General features: G+C 45.4%; 1 protein-coding gene across 1 annotated transcript; it reads left to right on the top strand.

Annotated features, from left to right (window-relative positions):
* Positions 1-7,207: 7,207 nt before the first annotated feature.
* On the top strand, positions 7,208-12,323 carry LOC123135411 (uncharacterized). Its single transcript, XM_044554478.1, has 2 exons — positions 7,208-9,859; positions 10,465-12,323. Exon 1 carries the CDS (start codon positions 7,272-7,274, stop codon positions 8,436-8,438), a length of 1,167 nt encoding a protein of 388 aa, XP_044410413.1. The 5' UTR covers positions 7,208-7,271; the 3' UTR covers positions 8,439-9,859; positions 10,465-12,323.
* Positions 12,324-18,834: the final 6,511 nt, after the last annotated feature.

Below are 18,834 nucleotides of genomic sequence, written 5' to 3'. Positions count from 1 at the left end.
TCTAACTCAAGTTTACATACCAAATTAATTGAAGCATTTCATGCTTCTCCTATTGGAGGGCACAGTGGTATTCAGGCCACATACCAGAGAGTAAAGAAGTTGTTTCACTGGACTGGAATCAAGCAAGATGTTCGGAACTTTGTCCAACAGTGCCAGATTTGTCAACAAGCAAAACATGAAAAATTGCAAGTACCTAGGTCTCCTAAACCCTTTACCAATACCGACAAGAGCTTGGGAGGATGTACGTATGGATTTCATTGAAGGTTTGCCTAAATCCAATGGATATAGTGTTATCCTAGTGGTAGTAGATATATACTCTAAATACAACCACTTCATTCCCTTGAAGCATCCCTATTCAGCTGCTACTGTAGCCCAAGCATTCATGCAGCAGGTGGTGAAACTTCACAACATGCCATTAACTATCACATCAGATAGAGATACAATATTCACTAGCCACTTTTGGAAGGAGTTGTTATCTATTTGGGGCCCTAAGTTACAAATGTCCACAGCCAGACACCCACAAACAGATGGGCAAACAGAACGAGTGGACCAATGCTTGGAAATGTATTTGAGGTGTGCTGTTCATGATTCACCTACAAAATGGCACAACTGGTTGGCTTTGGCAGAGCTCTGGTATAACACCACCTATCATTCATCCTTGGGGTGCAGTCCTTTCAAAGCTTTATATGGGCAAGAGCCACATATGGGACAATTCCTTAGAACCCCAGAGGATGCTTCTCCTGACATCCAACAGTGGCTACAAGACAGGCAAGCTTATAAGATATTAAAAGTTGTGAAAGCAGGTCATCATTTTCTAGTAGTTTGTATCAGCCTTGGATGGCCCACTGGCTAATACTTTTTCTGGGAGCATCTGATCTCAAAACTGAATAGTTCAGTAGTTGGCGAGTAGCATTTTTGTTGACGGCCTACCCACATAGCATTACTTAACGGATATATGGAAGGCTCTGGTATTTTGTACTGGAGAAGCAAATTGATGCTTGTATGGTATGGTGCTGAAAAGCAGAGGGCATTTCATTCAATACAGGAATATTTTAAGGTAATATTAAAAAGGATTATGTCATTTTAGTCTTTATTAGCACTATCTATAGATGCTCATGACATTTTTTATCCATTGGCATATTTGTTTTGGGATTGTAAGCTGGGTCTTATGTACCATCCTCTGTTTTGTATTTTGCACTTTTAGATGCTCTTTTATATTTGCTTTAGTTGTGTTGGTTACAATCTCTTCTGAAGACGCGTATGCTGGAATTGGAGAAAAGAAATGAAGATGTTGAAGACTATTACCTTAGCGAAGAGATGGTCCCAGGGGTGATATCTTAACCAAGCTTGGTCTTAAAATTCAAGGTATTGCAGTATTTTTTTCTCAGTTATACCGAATGTCATCTCTCCGTACACTCTTTTCAGTTAAATCTCAGTCTAGGCATGCAGGTACTCTTTCCAGGAGATTGACCAAGTATGGTGGCTTTGCTGTACTTCCTTCAGTAACAAGTATCTATGACCTGATGCCTGCTGGGGTTTTATTCAGGCAAGCTCCTACCTTTCTTCTTCTGAATTTTGAAAGTTATGCAATCCTTCTTGTATGGTCCTAGAGATTGTATGTAAACTCCTAAATATGCTACCCTAGGTTGATGTATTGTTCTGTGGTTAAAGGTAATTAAACAATCCAATGTGCTCGTGTAATTGCTATTCCTTTCGAGTCATCATTAGCAAATGTTCCGACTAAACTTGATATATATTATAATTGTACTATACTAGAGAAGATGAATAAGATGCCCAGTTCGTTCTGGGAATTTCAAATCCAAAATAAGCAGTGGCCAGTGAGTGGGCATGCACAACTATCTTAGTTGTAGCCAAAATCAGGGGCATCAACAAATGTCGTTTAACATGCCAGATCGAGTCAAATACAGTCAAAATTTGGAGATCTGCTTAAAAAAAAGGCTAAGTGGTGTTAGTTTGTGTTACAGGTATCAATACCGAACCTGATACTTGCATGATAATTTATTTACTTCCACACTAGAACAGTTTTTTCTCTGCCCCGGCTCTGGAATAGAAACTCATGCTCTGTACTTTTCATTTATACACTGAGAGACTTCTAGTGTTATAAATAATCTTTGTTTTTACTCTACCTCTGTGAGCACTGTTGTGTAATAGTTATCATCGGTTGACTAACAAAGCTGCTTTTCAGTTGCCAGTTGGATTTAGCAGCAGCTAATGCATGTAGTTTCTTATTATTTTTTATAGAAAAGCCGCAAATGCTCGAGGAGCCATGCGTAACGTGTGAATTATGCGTTTTCATATTCATTTGCACAATTTTATTGAGTCAATCATGCATGCCATCAATTCTTTTCTGGAGTTGATAATCGAATGTAAAAAACATATTTATCTGCTTTCCATTCATACTAATGCCATGGAAGCAATTAGATGCATAATTTGCAGCGGCTAGATAATTGATTGTAATTTACTCAAGACTAATATTTGGTTTGTCATTCTCTGTTGGTCCTACTAGAGCTTTTCTTTATCGGAAACGGTCTTAATAGAGCTTTTTATGTGTAGGAATTTGGTGCATGGAAGCAAGCAGAGGGCGGTAATGAATGAAGTTCAGCAAGCGAACTGGCATTGAATAAAAATCAGCAATTTGGTGCATGGAAGCAAGCAGAGGGCAGAGGGCAGTAATGAATAAAGTTCAGCAAGTGAACTGGTATTGAATAAAAATCAGCAATTTGGCGCGTGGAAGCAAAGCAGAGGGCAGAGGGCAGGTGTTATTCACCCTCCATTTAGTACGGCATGCAATCTGCTTAGATTGTTACGTTTGCCGGTTATGCTTTATGCAATCTGCTTAGATTGATTCTGAGGATGCCAGGTTGTGGGGCGTTGCCAGCAGCAATGGTTGGTGATTACCGAAGACATCGACTGAAGTCTGAACTGATTCGTTTTGGAGATTGTTGTAGAGATTGCACAACAAACAGGAGCAAGTTAGCTTTGAACTTGTAGATTGCAACCACCTATTCGCTGGTCGTGTGATCGTCTGGAGCGTTTTTCTCTTCCTTTTGCCAACCTTCAGGTTGCTAATTGTTCCTGCTATGGAGCTTGAGCTCTTGTTGTGATGCTCCGAACTCCGAAGCCTGAAGTGTTTGCCAGGGTCGTCACTCGTCAGACAGTAGCTGCGGTTGTGGGCTTATCGGTGGAGCAACCGAGCAGTCCTTTCTGATAGTTTTGCTCCTCGTGGGTGGTTTTCAGGCTTCCTTTTTGGGTAAAATTTTACCTTTTTCGGTTTTCAGGCTTCTGTCTATTCCTTGGGTTTTTTTTTCATGTTGTAAGACATTTAGTTCTTTGTTGTTTAGGTTCCCCCTTTTTCTCCTATATGTAAAACTCACATGCAATCCTCCTGCATCTGCATGGTTTGAAGAAAAAAGAGCCTGCTTCGAGACCTGGCGATGCAAATGCCAGGGACCGAAGCCACCGCTGTTGTCAGGCTGCAGACGCAAGGTTACATGGTCGCTGGTTTCAGCCATGGCGGCGCGAGCCTGCTCACGCACTCTGAAGATGGCAGGGGAAGATCAGTGTTATACAATCAAGCGTCGCTATTTGGTGCAGTTGGCCGCTGTTTGGGAGGTGAGGAAGGTTAGATGAATGTGTAATGGCTGGGCTTTTTCGAACCCTGTCCGAAGAGGGTTCGAAACTATGTTTAAACCCTGCTGTCGTGCGCGGTATGCTTCATTTCTGTTCTAGGACGGTGCTGATTCATTAACACTAGATGTTGGGAGGGTATGCGAGATTGATATGTTTTTATATATAGCCTGGTTGCTGCTGATTGATTTGAAAATCATTGGCCGGTCAAAATCGTAAACCAGATCCAAAAATAGAATACCTCATTTGGATAAAGAGCTTCGAAATTAGGGAACTAGTGAATTAAAAGAATTAAATGGGAGAGCTTGACAAATTGTTGACCCGGTCAAAATTGAATGTCCCATTTCTAAATTGAATACCCTAATTAATTGCGAGGCCTTAAAAATCAAAAAACATAGTTTATAGTATAAAAGAATTGAATGAGAGCGCTTTGAGAATTTGTTGACCCAGTTAAAATCGGGTGACTCAATAATAATTGGAGACCTCAATTGAGCATGGGCTCTTTAAAACTAGGGAGCTTAGTGTTATACAGGACTGGAGAAGGGGAGGCCATTTTGGCTATTTCCCTAATATTTTTGACATCTATGGGGTTGCTACTCAACTCCGTAGAAGTATTATTCATTGGAGCTGTGACACTTTGTTCTACTCCGTTAGTCTCCGACAGAAACCTCGGATTCATCTAGATTCGCCGATAGTTGTCGTGTTTTGTTGCCAGGACAGAGCCTCCTTTTGTTGCCAGGATTCATCTAGATTATACTGTAACTATGATGGTGCCAAGTGGTGGACCGTATTCTTCTATCCAATTTGGAGCCTCCTTTTGGTTGTATGTCTCATGCCAACGGCAATTTAGTGCCACAATTATGGTGTCATTTTCGTTATTGGCTAGCTATGGCTAATGTGTCCTAGAGGGGGGTGGGGGGGGGGGGGGGGGAGGGTGATGTTTATAATGTTGTGGTGGTGTTGATGTTTGTCACTTCTTGCAGTGTGTGTTTGACTTTGGGTTACTCTTATCACTGTGGACTGGCCGTGTTTTTTTGCCGGTTTTCCTTGCTAAGTGGCAACTCACTTTTTTAGTGGAAGACCATCATGGCTAAATATGGCTAGATTTATTTGTATCATATAATACTTACATTGTCCATAAGTTTGCTGACTTAGTTATAGGCTCATTCATTCAACTAAACAAAAGCTTATTATAATATCTATAGTTTCTTTTTGCGAAAAAACTCCCGATCTATTTATCTTCAATCATAGCAGTACAATGAACACTAGAAATGATAAAAATTACATTCAGATCCATAGACCACCTAGCGATGACTACACGTACTGAAGCGAGCCGAGGGCGCGCGATCGTCATCGCCACTCCCTCGCTGGAGCCAGGAAAAACTTGTTCTAGCTAATAGACAGTCGGGAAGTTGTCGTGCTAAAGCCCCATAGGATCAGGGCACCAGAACAACAACCACAGCCGATGAAGAGTAGTGTAGACCGAAATGATCCAACCTGAAAACACAAAAATGTAGATGAACGACGACCAGATTCAAGCAAATCCACTATCGTGGGGATGGACCCCGGGCAGGCAACTGAACCCGGATCCTTTTCAAAAACATCGGGGCTAGCAATGCCCCTCAATCCGTCTGGCCCTTGGTCGGGTCCCGCAACCCGGCCAGACTCGCTAGAGCATGCCGGTGGGACCCAGCAAGTCAAGACTTCTTCAACAAGTAAGCGTGACCACAGTGCGTCCCTCAGCCCGGCCGCGGGCCAACTCCTGTCCCATCCAAGGCATACGATGGAACAAGTCCCCATGAAGGGATGAGCGTGGCTACAGTGGCCCGTTGTCTGATTTTTTTAAGAGACTCAATCTTATGTATCTACTTATTGTCTTTTTGCCTTTGATCGGTAGTTCCATAGCCTGTTTTTTCGGACGTTTTCTAGGATCTGAAGAAACCGCTATAATGACCACCACGTGCGTTTCATTTTCTTCGATCTTATCTTCGATTGCTTTTTGTGAAGTCGTACTGGGAGCTAGTGCTTGCTTCTCAGAATAGCTCCATGGATCTCATCGGAAATGTTTGATGCTTCTTGGGGCTTCTTTGGCGACCTGAAGTCACCGGATGAATTGCCGAGTAGATAGATCAGATCCGGATGCTGCATTTGTTCCGCGGTGATACGGACTCGACCCGCTCCTACCCACCCTGGGGCGTTGACCGGCAGGAGCGTGGCAACAGTGGCCCACCTACCCCGTTGACCAGAGCCGGCGTGGCTACAGTGCATCATCCATCATGTTGACGCAAGCCGACGATGACTAGGCGACGCGCCACTGTAGTCAAGCCGGCTCGACCACTCGGTGACGCATGGCAAGATGGGAAAAGTGCCCCCTGGCGCACGGGGCCCATGCCCGGAGAACCCGGCGAATCCTGGCACCCGGCGGGCCCCAGCACCGGCTTCCGAGACGCTGACATCCCAGCCCCTCGCCCATGTAACTTTACCATTGTAACCCTGGGGGGTTGATTTATAAACCCCCCAGGAGGCCTCCATGCACGGGGGCGAGGCAATCATCAGTAGAATACACACACATACAAGGAGAAGGAGCATCCTATGCTTTGGCCTGTCTTCCTCCCTCCTCAAGACAGCTCTAGGAGCAAGCTTGTACCCTCTACACATAAACCACACTCGGTAGGACTAGGGGTATTATCTCTTCGGAGAGCCCCGAACCTGAGTATGTCTTGCGTCCCTCGCTCGCTCATGTTGACCTCGCCTCTGGATCCTACCGGTGCCCTCGAGCCTATCCCTCTCTTTAGCCATCATTTGGCATCTGACGTGCGCCCACTACGACATCCACCAAAAATAGAGCTGCCGGAGACACATCTTCACATGTCCATCGGTGATGATAGAGGCATCACCGGGGCGGGGGCTAGACAAGGAGAACCTTATTCCATCTTCAGGGAGCCGCCGCGCATCGCGCCTACATGAGCAAGACACAAATCTTAACATAACTCAAAGAAACATCTAAAAACAAACCCTTTCACTGGCAAAAAGCCGGGATCCACCATGTCTCCATGGCCCTAAGGCCACCAGAGTCCGAAGACGAGGCGGACCAGCGCCGACGCCGACGGGAGGCAAAGGAAGTCTAATTTTTTTAGGGAGGAAGCGGTTGCGTATTGGATTTTCATAATAATAACTATACTTTGCTAGCACACGTGCGGATTGATAAAAATAACGAAAACAATGGTCAAATACGAACCTCCTTATTGTTGTAGCAATCCCCACACATTGCGTGAAAATTGCTACTGTTGCACTCAACATTTTACAATACAATAAAAGACTTTCACTCTGCATATCAGTTTTCACAAAAAGATAAGAATAACTTTTTCTGACCTGGAGATTTTTTTTTAAGAAAAAGAGAAGAAGAATTTTGTTGTGAGATAATTATTCAGCCAAGTTATTATCCCCACACATTCTGGTGGCCGTTGGATGTTAGTTGGATGGCAGAGATTGGATGATTACTTTAGTAGCTCAGCCAAGTCACACCATCAGATCAGAGGAGACTCACGCCGCACCCAACGCCACTGGAATTCCCCACCGCTGCCGCCGCCGCCGCCGCCGCCGCCGTCCGCCGTCCCGGCGTCATGCTCCTCCTCCTCCGGCAGCGCATCCTCTCCCATCTCCTCTCCGCGGCACCAGATCCTTCCACCTCTCCACTCCTCTCTCTCCACCGCCTCCTCTCCGCCGCCACGCCCGCCATTTCCCCGAACCCTAGCTTCGCCGTGGAGGACTACCTCGTCGGCACCTGCGGCCTCACCCGAGCCCAGGCACTCAAGGCCTCCGCCAAGCTCTCCCACCTCAGGTCCCCCTCCAAGCCCGATGCCGTGCTCGCCTTCCTCGCCGGCCTCGGCCTCTCCGGCGCCGACGTGGCCGCCCTCGTCGCCAGGGACCCGCTCTTCCTCTGCGCCGGCGTGGAGAGAACTCTGGACCCCGTCGTCGCTGGGCTGACCGGCCTCGGCCTGTCAAATGCTGAGACTGCGCGCCTCATCTCGCTTGCACCGGACAGTTTCCGCCGCAGATCCGTCGTCTCCAAGCTAGAGTACTACCTGCCGCTCTTCGGCTCCATCGACAACTTGCTCCGGCCCCTCAAACACGGCTCCGGCTTCCTCTGCTCCGACCTAGAGAGGGGTGTCAAGCCCAATGTCAAGCTCCTAGCAGAGTGCGGGCTAGGTGCTTGTGATATTGCCAAGCTCTTCATCCGTGTACCGAGGATACTTTGTGCCAAACCAGGGCGTGTCGTGACGATGATTGCGCGCGCCGAAGATATAGGTGTGCCTCGTGGCTCTGGAATGTTCAGGCAAGCGCTGCACGCCGTCTCATACTTCAGCCAGCACAAGATCACTGCCAAACTGGACTACTTGAAGAAGACACTTAGGTGGTCAGATACCGAGGTTGGCATTGCGGTGTCCAAGGCTCCGGTGTTGCTGACAAGGTCACATGATGTGCTGCAGCGTATGTCAGAGTTCCTTATCTCTGAGGTGGGGTTGGAGCCGGCCTACATTGCTCATCGCCCCGTTATGCTCACTTACAGCCTGGAGGGCCGGCTCAGGCCCCGCTACTGTGTTGTGAAATTTCTCAAGGAAAATGGATTGCTAGAGCACGGGCGGAGCTACTATACATCACTGATTAGGACTGAGAAGGTTTTCACGGAAAAGTTCATATGCCCTCACAAGGAAGCCGCACCACACCTCGCTGAGGACTACGCGGCTGCTTGCAAAGGGGAAGTGCCGGCTAGATTCAGATTTACATGAACCAAGAATGGGCTATGAGAATTGGTAAACTGTGTACGGTGCAACAAAGTTTTCATTTTGTTGAAAGCTGGTAATTCCTGTTTCAGTGTACTTTGCCTAAGTTGATGTTGGTTATCCGCTCTGTTAGATGCTGGTATGGTCTTTGCTAACTCTTGATGAAACTGATAATTTGGATCCTGATATGCTAAAGTTATCATTTACTCCCTCCGTCCTATAATACAAGATGTTGTTACAACCAATGTACTCATATATTGATTGTAATAACATCTTACATTATGGGACGGAGGAAGTAGTAGAGAAGAAACCATGCCTTTGTTGTGAACTTGTTCATCATCATGCCGTGCCATGCTATCTAACACTTGGAACTAAGTAAATGAGAACAGGTCATTCTACATTGTATTAAAATCTCTATTTTATATTTTTAATGCATTCTGGGTGATGTTTGGCTTGCACCGATGGCATAAGTGTGCCCCATGACTTTGGGATGTTCAGGCACACCCTGTGCATTGTCGCATTCCTTGGCAGGAAAAATATCGCCACCAAAATGAAATACCTGAAGAAAATGTTAAGGTTGACTGATGCCGAGGGTGAGTATTCCTGTGCCTAAGGTTCTGATTTTGTGAGGATGTCCAAGGAATCGCTTCAGCGAAGGTTCGAGTTCCTCATCTCTGAGTTGGGGTTGGAACAGGCTTACATTTCTTATCGCCCACCAATTTTCTATTATAGCCTGGAGGGCCCGCTGAAATCCTGGTTCTGCTGTAAAGTTTCTTAAGACACTTAACATATTTAAATGCTTACTGCACCACAAATTGTTTCAGTGTTCTTGCCTGACAAGAGTTGGTTGTCAGGTCTGGTATGGCTGTCGCATGCTAGGTTGGTCATTGCTAAGACTTGATGAAGCTAGTAACTGGATCCATGAGTATTCATATCTCCATATCATCATAAATTTGTCTCTTAATGTCAATTCTGGACCCTCTTTTTGGGAACAATTTTGGACTAATTGATGGCGACAATACATTGATCAATCCAAGGATTCAGTTTTGATCCAGTTTGTTGGTTGCTTGTTCTAATTCTTGTGAGCTGAAAATCCCCGTTCTTTCTGCAATGCTATGGCTGGTTAAAACCAAGCCTCCTCTTGTTTTCACCAGTCAGCCTTACATGTGTCTGAAGCTGTGTTGTTATATCATGATCTGTGCTAGCAAATGGTTGGAATATTTACTTCTGCCTTGATTGACCTCAGGTGTTAGCCTCATTGTTCTGGATCTTTTGGAAAATGAGAAATTGTACTTGTTTTCATAGGTGGCTGGTGGCAAGTGAGGATGTTGTTCAAGGCTGGAATGAACATTGGCGTCCTGCGCTTGGAAAATGGCTGAAGAATAGTGGTTTGGCAATCTGTCTGCTATCTATCAGTGAGCTTGTTGGTATGTTGTTCAGTCCATAAATCTGTTGGTATTTCTGCCCAGCATAAATTTTGTTGGAACCGTGTGCTATATAAGTTTGTTCGGTAGTAACTCCCCACTTCTGCTGCTGCGCATATGTTTACAGTTTACATTCGCACCTTATAGTTTAATAAGACCTCCTGCTCCAGCCGTTCCAGCTTGTCAAAATTCAGCATCTAAAGATAACAATGCTGCATTTGTTTGTCTTGGCGGAGTTACATTTTGAATTATGTTCTGATGTACTCCAAGTTATACTAAACCAGAGGGAGTATGTTGTGATAGTGAGTTACAGTTAACCATTGTTTTGACCTCTTGCTAGCATAGCTTTTTCTTTTGAGTTACTACCACTCATGCGCGATTAGCTAACTCATAAAACAGTAAAACTGAAAATTATGGTTACTGCTGATGGGGTCGGCGAGGAGATCCCCCTTGTAACTGATGTCACGGCATGGCTGACGAGCCATGATGTGGCGCTTGGAGAATGCATTAAGAATGGTGTTTAGCTTTCTTTCTGCTATACTATAATGTATCGCTGAGCTTTTTTGGAAGTGGTTCAGTCAGTGCCTATATCGCTGGTGCTGTAACAGGAGCGCTCACCTTCGAAGGGCGGCGAGTATTGTTTTGCGGTGGTAGATGTAGTTCCTCTCCACCCCACCCGCTGGCCACCGCCAGCAGCTGACACGCGGACCTCCTTAGAGCACGTGGGGCTCAGGAACAGGGCATGGTCGCCGAAGCTTCTCGCCTCTGCCAACTTGTATTCATATTGCGTCCTCTCGTCGTGTTGAGCGCCGCCGTCTTCATTCATGGGAACAGCTTGGTGCGTGAGATCCCATATAGGGACAGTTTGTTGTTCTGAGAGGGGCCATAGAGTTCTCTGTTGCAGAAGGCGATGTCCAGCCGACCTCCGGGTAGCCAACCCTGCAGGCAATCTGAAGCTACGGCTTATAACGGACGAAACTGAAGCTGATACAGCTGAGCAGAAGGTGGGAAATGGTTTGGCAAATCGTACTCCCTCCATTCGGAGTTACTTGTCTCGAAAATGGATGTATCTAGAACTTAACATACGTCTAAATACATCCATTTCTGCGACAAGTAATTCCGAACGGAGGGAGTAGCAGCGAGGGACAAGTGAGTGTGGGATCAAGGCGGTCAGTGAGGGTAGCCGCAGTGATGCACATCATGAACTATCGATGTTGTTTATATATGGATGCATGTATGTCTCAAAAAAGAAGGTTTATATATGGATGTAGAGAGGAAATTCTGAACTCCTCCCCTTTGTTCTTCTTCTTCTTCCCCAAGTCTCCCTGTTCTTCTCTCCTACCCATGAAATTATAGATTTATTGTTCCAATCACAGGTTAGGACGTTAGGTCATAACAAAATCATGTGATCTGTTAGGTCTCTTCGGAGGAGCAGCCACGGCTCCGCCGTTCAAACCCAGTGCGTTGTGTAACAGGTCACAGATCCATGGAAGACAAGTTCCTCACCGAGATTAAGGGGAGAAAGGACATACAAGGGGATAGAAAAAGATGAAATTGACTAGGTGAAATAACTGCTCGGGATCATCCCACTAATTAACCAGCCATCCAATGAAGTAGCCTCCATGACCAAAGTGCTACTTCCGTGTTTGCCCTAGCATGCAGAGACCAAAAGGCCATGCCAGAGCAGCATCAATGAGCTAGCCATGTTCACTATGTTCATTCACTTCCGTGTTTGCTCTACATGATGCATCACTCAAATGAAAAGAACTTGCACACTTTCTCTCAGCTAGCTTCCCAAAGCAACCCCATCGTTTGTAATTTATAGAGGTACATTATTGCCCGTGTTTTATTAATGCATGCCGACCAATAATTTCTCAAAAGTTATAAAGATTTGGTACTTTCTTGTATAGCTTGTTTGGTTGGAGATAATTGAAGAGAGAGAAACGGAAATTTAGACGTTCTGCGACACAAAGTAACTCCTTTGCGGAATCTGATAATATAGGAAGGATTATGCGTGACAACTGGGAGTATAGCTCGTAACATTTTTAATAACAGGTAGAATGGTTTTTAGGAGAGAACTGTTTTACATAGAACATCTTGATACTTTGTCATAACTTATATTCTCATCACCTACAAAATCTCACGCAATCCCCAAACTCACCCAATATGTCTGCCCGGATAGTTCGGAGAAAAAAGCGTGTGTAACGACCCTCTTCCCAAACCCGCCCCATTTGTCCAGACCCGTATGTGGGGAAGAAATGGGAGATAACTGGGAGACCCCATTGGAGGGGAGGACAAATGTGGCTCAGCAAATAAGGGCTCAAATTAGGCACTTGCCCTGTGAACGAATGAGTTGGCGCCAGAAGCACTACAGTCACATGTTGAGCTTCTTGGAGAGCAAAAAGGGGTGACAAGGCTTGAAGCCCCACTTGACCATGTGGCAAAAGCCTGACATCTAGAAGAAGGAAACGATAGACTCGAAAAAAAATAAGAAGGAAACGAAGGGCCATGTTGAGTGGTGCGAAATCTGTAATTAAGCGCACCCCTTGCAAAGGTCACTATCATCTTTTCCAGGATGCGAATAGTTGCGCACATGCTTGTGACAAGTGGCGCATGACATGTACGCCATTTGTCGCAACCTAGAGTTTTCTCTTTTTTCGTAGATTCGTTTATTGAAAACATTCTATCTCTTAAACCATTTGTCTAAATCATGAATCGTTTTCACCGTTGGATTTTTTGCATTGAGATCTATGAAACTCGATAAACTGTTAATAGGTTTCGACGTGTTTTTTTAAACCGGAAGAAAAAGAGCTGAGCCGGTAGCATGATTTTTTCCTCATTTTTTTCCCTTTCCGAGAGACACAATTGTGCCTCAGACGGAAGCAAAATTTTGCCTCCATGCGAAGCAAATCTGTGCCGCTAGCGGAAGAAAAAAAAAAACGTGTTTTTTACATTCATGTGAGGTACAGTTCTGGCTCTTGCAGAAGTAGACATATGCCTTCATGAGAAGCAAATCTGTGCATCTCATGGGGGGAATAAACCATTTTTTTCCTTTCCGAGAGGCACAACTATGTCTCTCACGGAAGCAAACCTGTGCATCTTGCGGAAGAAATAAAATGTGTTTTTTGCGCAATTTTTTTTTTGAAACCTAGGGAAGAAGGGACAAAAAATAAAAAGCCGAAAACACTATCTAAAACCCGGAAATGCGTAAGGCAAAAGCAAATAAAATCCCGAGGGAGCGCCCATCCCGAGGGAGCGCCCAATACGTGACATGTAGCACCCCACACTTAGTTGCTCTCGAAGTGGTTAGGTAGAGGACAGGAGGTGGCCCTTGTTTTGGGCTGAAATACTTGGATATGTTTTTTTCTTTTTGAGCGGGAATACTTGGATGGTTTGTTATTGCATACCAGTTTCTGTTTTTTCACACATGTACATGAATTGAACTGGGGCGGCCCCTGGCGGCGGTCCTTGCAAAGAAAAGAAAGGGCGTAGAAGTGGGCAGAAAAAACATGGAATTAGCGCCGATAAGACTGGCTTTGCTCCTCCTACTAATTAACCAGCCAGCCAACGTAGGCATCACTATCCCTGAAGTGCGCCTTCGCTTCCCGTGGCTTCTCAATCCTAGAATGGAGATATCGAAGGGCCACACAGGAGCATGATCAATGAGCTAGAGCTGCTTTGTCCAGTTCAGTTTTCTGTTTGCCGTGCATGATCCATTACTAAGTTTTCTGCGAGCTAGCTTCTCAAAGCAACTTAATCGGTTGTTCTAATTTATAGAGCTGAGCTGAGTTTCATTAATGCATGCCAACCAATAAAGAAGGTTTGATACTTTCCCCTACATTTTATTTGGTTGGAGGCAATTGATGAAAGGGGATGACTATAAGACCGAATTGACATGTTCGGGCCTCTTGGAGCGCATGGAGTGACAAAGACCAGACCATGAGTAATTAGCTGAAGGCCTCACCCGAGCCCATGTGCTGAAGGCCTCTACGAAGCTATCCCACCTTAAGTCCCCCGCCAATCCCGACACCATGCTCACGTTCATTGCAAGCCATGGCCTCCCCACGGCAGATGTTCCTTCCTTTGTCATGAGGCACCACAATTTTCTCTGCGGCAAAATGGAAAAACCCTGGCCCCAATCATCGTTATTAGGTTCACCGGCCTTAGTCTCTTTTATTCTGAGATTGTGCGACTCATCCCGCTCATTTCCACACACTTCCGCAACAAATCCGTCGTCTCTAGGGTCATGGTCATGGTGGGGTGGCTTCATGCCCCTCAAGGTCAAGGTGTTCGCTTGGTTTCTGCTACATGGCAACACTCGTACGCGGGCCTTCCTTCATCGAATTGAGTCTTGTTTATGATGACTTCCCTTTCTGCCAGGGTCTTTTGGAGACAATCCCACACCTCTAGTTGGAGTGCCCCCGTCCGCATCTGATGTGGGCGCGTGTCCTCAGCAGTCGTCGCTTGCCTGTAGATTGCACGGGTGGAAATGTTTGGTGCGCTTTCTCTGTTTATTAACCATTCTGGAGCCGTCCTTTCCTCAGCATGGCGATGTGCTATCTGCTCTGGGTAGTCTGGAAGTCTAGGATCTGGATGGTGTTCGATAACATCTATACATCTGACCTTGACTTGCGGCATTTGATCCATGAGCGTCTTCGATTGTTGGTTGACTATGCTTTCTCCTCCGTAGACTGTACACTGTTGCTTCAATGGTGTGTGTGTGGATATTTGTAGCTGATGTGCTCTCTCTCTCTCTCTCTCTCTCTCTACCCTCTGCAAGCTTATGTAATGAACGAACACTGTCATATTAATAATACAATGTTCAGGTGGGCGATTGCCACCCGTGGCCGCTCAAAAAAGTACTACCTACGACATTGTGTCCCTCACCGCCAAGGATCCGCCGTTCCACATATCCGAGGTGGGGTTGGAGCCGTCCTACATTGCTCATCAGCCGGCAGTACTCACTTATAGCTTGGACTCAGGACCCCGTACTTTGTTGTGATGTTTCTTAAGTAAAAAAAGGTGTGATCAAGCGTGAACCAGCAAGCTATTATACAATTGCCAAGTTCACTTAGAGGTCATTCGTTTAGACGCGCGTTACTTTACAAATGATTCCCTTGGACATTCAGTCTAGACGTGCGTTAGTTGATGAACGATGGACTACCCGGATGCATTTGGTCCGGAGATTGATAGATGTTCAATTATCCGACCAACCTGATTCGACACACTAAAAGTTAGCTAGAAATGATGTGTTTACGGTGAAATCTTTTTATATGGATTTGATTAGTTCTGGCCCAATCTCGAGATCGTTACATATTTGGAAGGTTAAGGTTCCCTTGCATATTAAGATCTTTATGTGGTTCGTCCACAAGCAAATGATCCTCACCAAAGGTAACTTACTTAAGAGGCGATGGGTAGGTAGTTCGCGTTGTTGTTTTTGTGATTACGATGAAACAATACAACACTTATTCATAGAGTGCCCACTCGCCAAGCTGCTTTGGAGAATGATCCATATAGCCTTTAACATTACTCCTCCAGTTGACATTCAATCTTTGTTTGGAACGTGGTTAGCTGTGATTGATAAGATTACTGCTGCTCGTATTCGGATTGGAATAACTACGCTCATGTGGGCTATATGAAATTGGAGGAATGACATGATTTTTAATAGACAATGTATTTAAATTTCTTGCAGGTCATCTTCAGAGCGTCCGCATGGATCCGTATGTGGTCCTTATTCACTCCTACGGATTCTAGGGAGCCTTTGGTTACTGGGTGGAACCAGTGGAGATGGTAGCGCGGGCTATATTCAACCGGTTCGGATGGCGGTTGCATAACAGGATCGCAGTCTAGGGAGCTTGCCGTCGTTGCGTACCGTTTCAACATCAAACATATCCCGGACGTCACCGCGGTAGTCACACTCAGGGATCCTATCGTTGTCGTCAGACATTTTCTATGTTCATAATTCAGAGATTAAACTTCTAAAATTCAATATATGTACTAAAAAAACTAAATTAGATAATTATTATTCATCACGGGTTGATTATCGGTCTGTCGGGATTGTTCCTCTCTGACATTTGCGACCGTTGGTGATGGAAGCTCCTACTTTCATTTGAAAGTGCATCACACCAAAATATCTAGCGCCTTCAAATGAAAAGGAAGCTCACTTCATGAAAACGGCCAATATTCTTCTTCTCTCATATATAGTGGACATTCTCCATCGATGATTTTTCGACCATCGGTGATGGCCGCTACTCCTCCTTCCCCTAGTGTGTAACAAAGGTCTAGCACAAAGAGAAGAAGGAGAAGCGACCCCCACGACAATAGTCGGCATTCTTCTTTTCTCATATATGGCGGAAACTCTCCCTCACTATTTTTTTACAGTCATGTATGGAGCCCCGACAAACTTCTAGTCCACCCAAAATGTCTTTTAGTTCTCTCTCCGGCAAATCCAAGACACTCGATATTTCCTACATTCTAGCACAAGCCATGCTAAAATACAAGGGAAAATCCGCCATAACCTTTACTAAAAAGGACATATCGAGCGCTTGAAATTTGCCAGAAATGGAAATAATCAACACTCTGGCCAAACACAGGCCACTCGGAGGTGTTCTCTGCAAAATGCATCTATGCCTCCATTTTGTCGGCATTTTTCAAAATGAATAATGAAACAGAAGTGCATATAACAGAGAGTAGGCTCACAGATACTTTCTCAAAAAAACTAGCTAGCTTCATCACATTGTCACAGCTACTCATCTACTACTCTACTACATCTATGAAAACATCTACATCATCATTGACATCAACTAAATATGGGGATTTGGCTGGTGACGGCGACAACAGTGGGAGTGATGCAGGTGCTCCTTGATTTCTGCAAAAATAAAATATAAACAAAAACATTATTATCCTAATTTTAGGACTTAGTGAAACCCTATAAGCTATCAACTAAACATTATTATGCTGATTCAAAAGACCTACATTTACTAAAAAATTGTAAAACTTGTTTTTTTACTAAAAAATTGTATTACCAAATATACCCTACTTCTAACCTTAACAGCTATCCATCCATCCATCTATCTATGCAAAGCATTACTAAAAGAAACCTAGTTTAATCCATCGGTCTATCCATCTATCTATCCAACCATTAAAAAGACCTAATTTCATCCACCCGTTTATGCAATGCAGGAGGGAGGGAGGGAAGGTTGAGGGTTCGAGGGAGATGGTGGGAGGGAGGGACAGAGGGAGGACGGACAGGGTCAGAGGGAGGGAGGGAGGGATAGAGGAGGGAGGGAGGGAGTGATAGAGGATGGTGGACGGTTGGAGGAAGGGAGGGAGACATACCGGGTGGCGATGGTTGCAATAGCAGGCGGCAATGCGGCGGCAGCGGCAACGACAGGCGGGATGGAGATGGAGAGTGGGGAGGGTGAGTGAGGACCGCGCGCGTGGGTGAAGGTAAGCTAGACTTACCAGAAGCGCGGTTGAAGGTAAGTTACCCGAATTAGTTGTAGCGCTGGAATTCGCTACCCGCTACTACTAAAGGCAGCCCCGATCGATGGCGATGGGACCATTTAGGAGGAGCGCTGGTTGAACAGCCCGCGCTACTAGTACTTGGCAACCTGTAGTGCTAGTAGCTGCCCCGCGCTACTGCTAATATCATATCTACAAGTTTTCTCCTAGTAGTGTAGGGTTAGGCTTGGGTGGAGGCGGCGTAGAGGAGGAGGAGGGGCGCGCGAGTGCGGGAGGAGGTCCTTGGAACAGGAGGGGGCACCTTTTATACCCTGTGATGTGAAATGACGAAAATACCCTCGGGTGGGCGCCGGTTTACGCGTGGTGGCACGAACGTTCTCTGCACTATTCATTGCTACAGGGTCTGCATTCGATCCGACGGGCCCTATCTCATCAAGCAAAGCGATCCAACGGGCGGAAAGCCCAAATCGCTAAGAGGGCTGGGTTCCCCCGTGAATCTTGTTTCTGGATTCGCCACTTTGAAGGGGTCAAAGAGTCAAATGCTGCACATATGTTTTACATTGACATTTGCACCCTGCACATATGTTTGCCAGTTTTGCACCTTAATTTGTCGCAGCTAGTGTGTGTTTCGCGCATTATGTGGCGCTTGGAGGACGGCTGAAGAACGGTGTTTGGCACGATCCTTTCCTCACGGATCGAAGCTAGCACAACGAGCTAGGTGGCCCGTCGAGTTGCCCGCATACACAAACTCCTACGTGAGCATGCACGTATACACAACGACTGAATCGATCGCCTGATCTAATCTCGCCGGACGCAAAACACACACATACGCACAACGGGAGAATGGCTGATTGGCAAAGCCTCGTATATATCGCGAACCAACCCGTGGTTGGATGGTTAGAGGGATTGTGGTATCTTCAGTGGGATGAGACATTCCTGTACATATAAATAGTTGTACACAATCTAAGCAAAATTGCTAGCTGTACAAATAAATACTTGATTTTACAGTCTTTTTCCATCTAATTACCAATCACAAACTTTACGATACAGGCATGTGCACAAAACAATTACGCACATGTAACTTGGTTCATGTCGGGATTAACTCCAACAGTACTTGTAAAGAAAGGATGCAAGTCTCTACACACAAATGATTGAATGGACTAGCCGACATCACTTATGAAGGTTACAGGGCTAATTAGCTATCCAGCCAATGAGATTTTTCATGCCAGAAGAGTGGGCTTCCGCTCCCGGTTGCCTCTCAGTCCTATATGGCTACCTTCAGCATCCATGGACAGATCAATGGCCATGCCAGAGCATGGGCAATGTGCTAGCTATGATCATCAGGCTCAATTCAGTCCATGGTTGCCATGCATGATGCATCGCCCAAAAAGAAACTTTTTATTTGCTCTCTGCTAGCTTCTCAAACCAACTCCGTCGTTTTAATTTATAGAGCTGCACTATCGCATGTACGTGCAGACCAATAATTTCTTAAAGAACTTACAAATATTTGGTAC

Source organism: Triticum aestivum, chromosome 6B (assembly GCF_018294505.1).
Source record: "Triticum aestivum cultivar Chinese Spring chromosome 6B, IWGSC CS RefSeq v2.1, whole genome shotgun sequence".
In the NCBI taxonomy this organism is placed as follows: Eukaryota; Viridiplantae; Streptophyta; class Magnoliopsida; order Poales; family Poaceae; genus Triticum; species Triticum aestivum.
The sequence above is the reverse complement of the archived record's forward strand: the minus strand, read 5'-3'. Positions and strand labels throughout refer to the sequence as shown.

Excerpts from the sequence above, each read along its gene's own strand:
- LOC123135411 (XM_044554478.1), top strand. The coding sequence starts at position 7,272 with ATGCTCCTCCTCCTCCGGCAGCGCATCCTCTCCCATCTCCTCTCCGCG.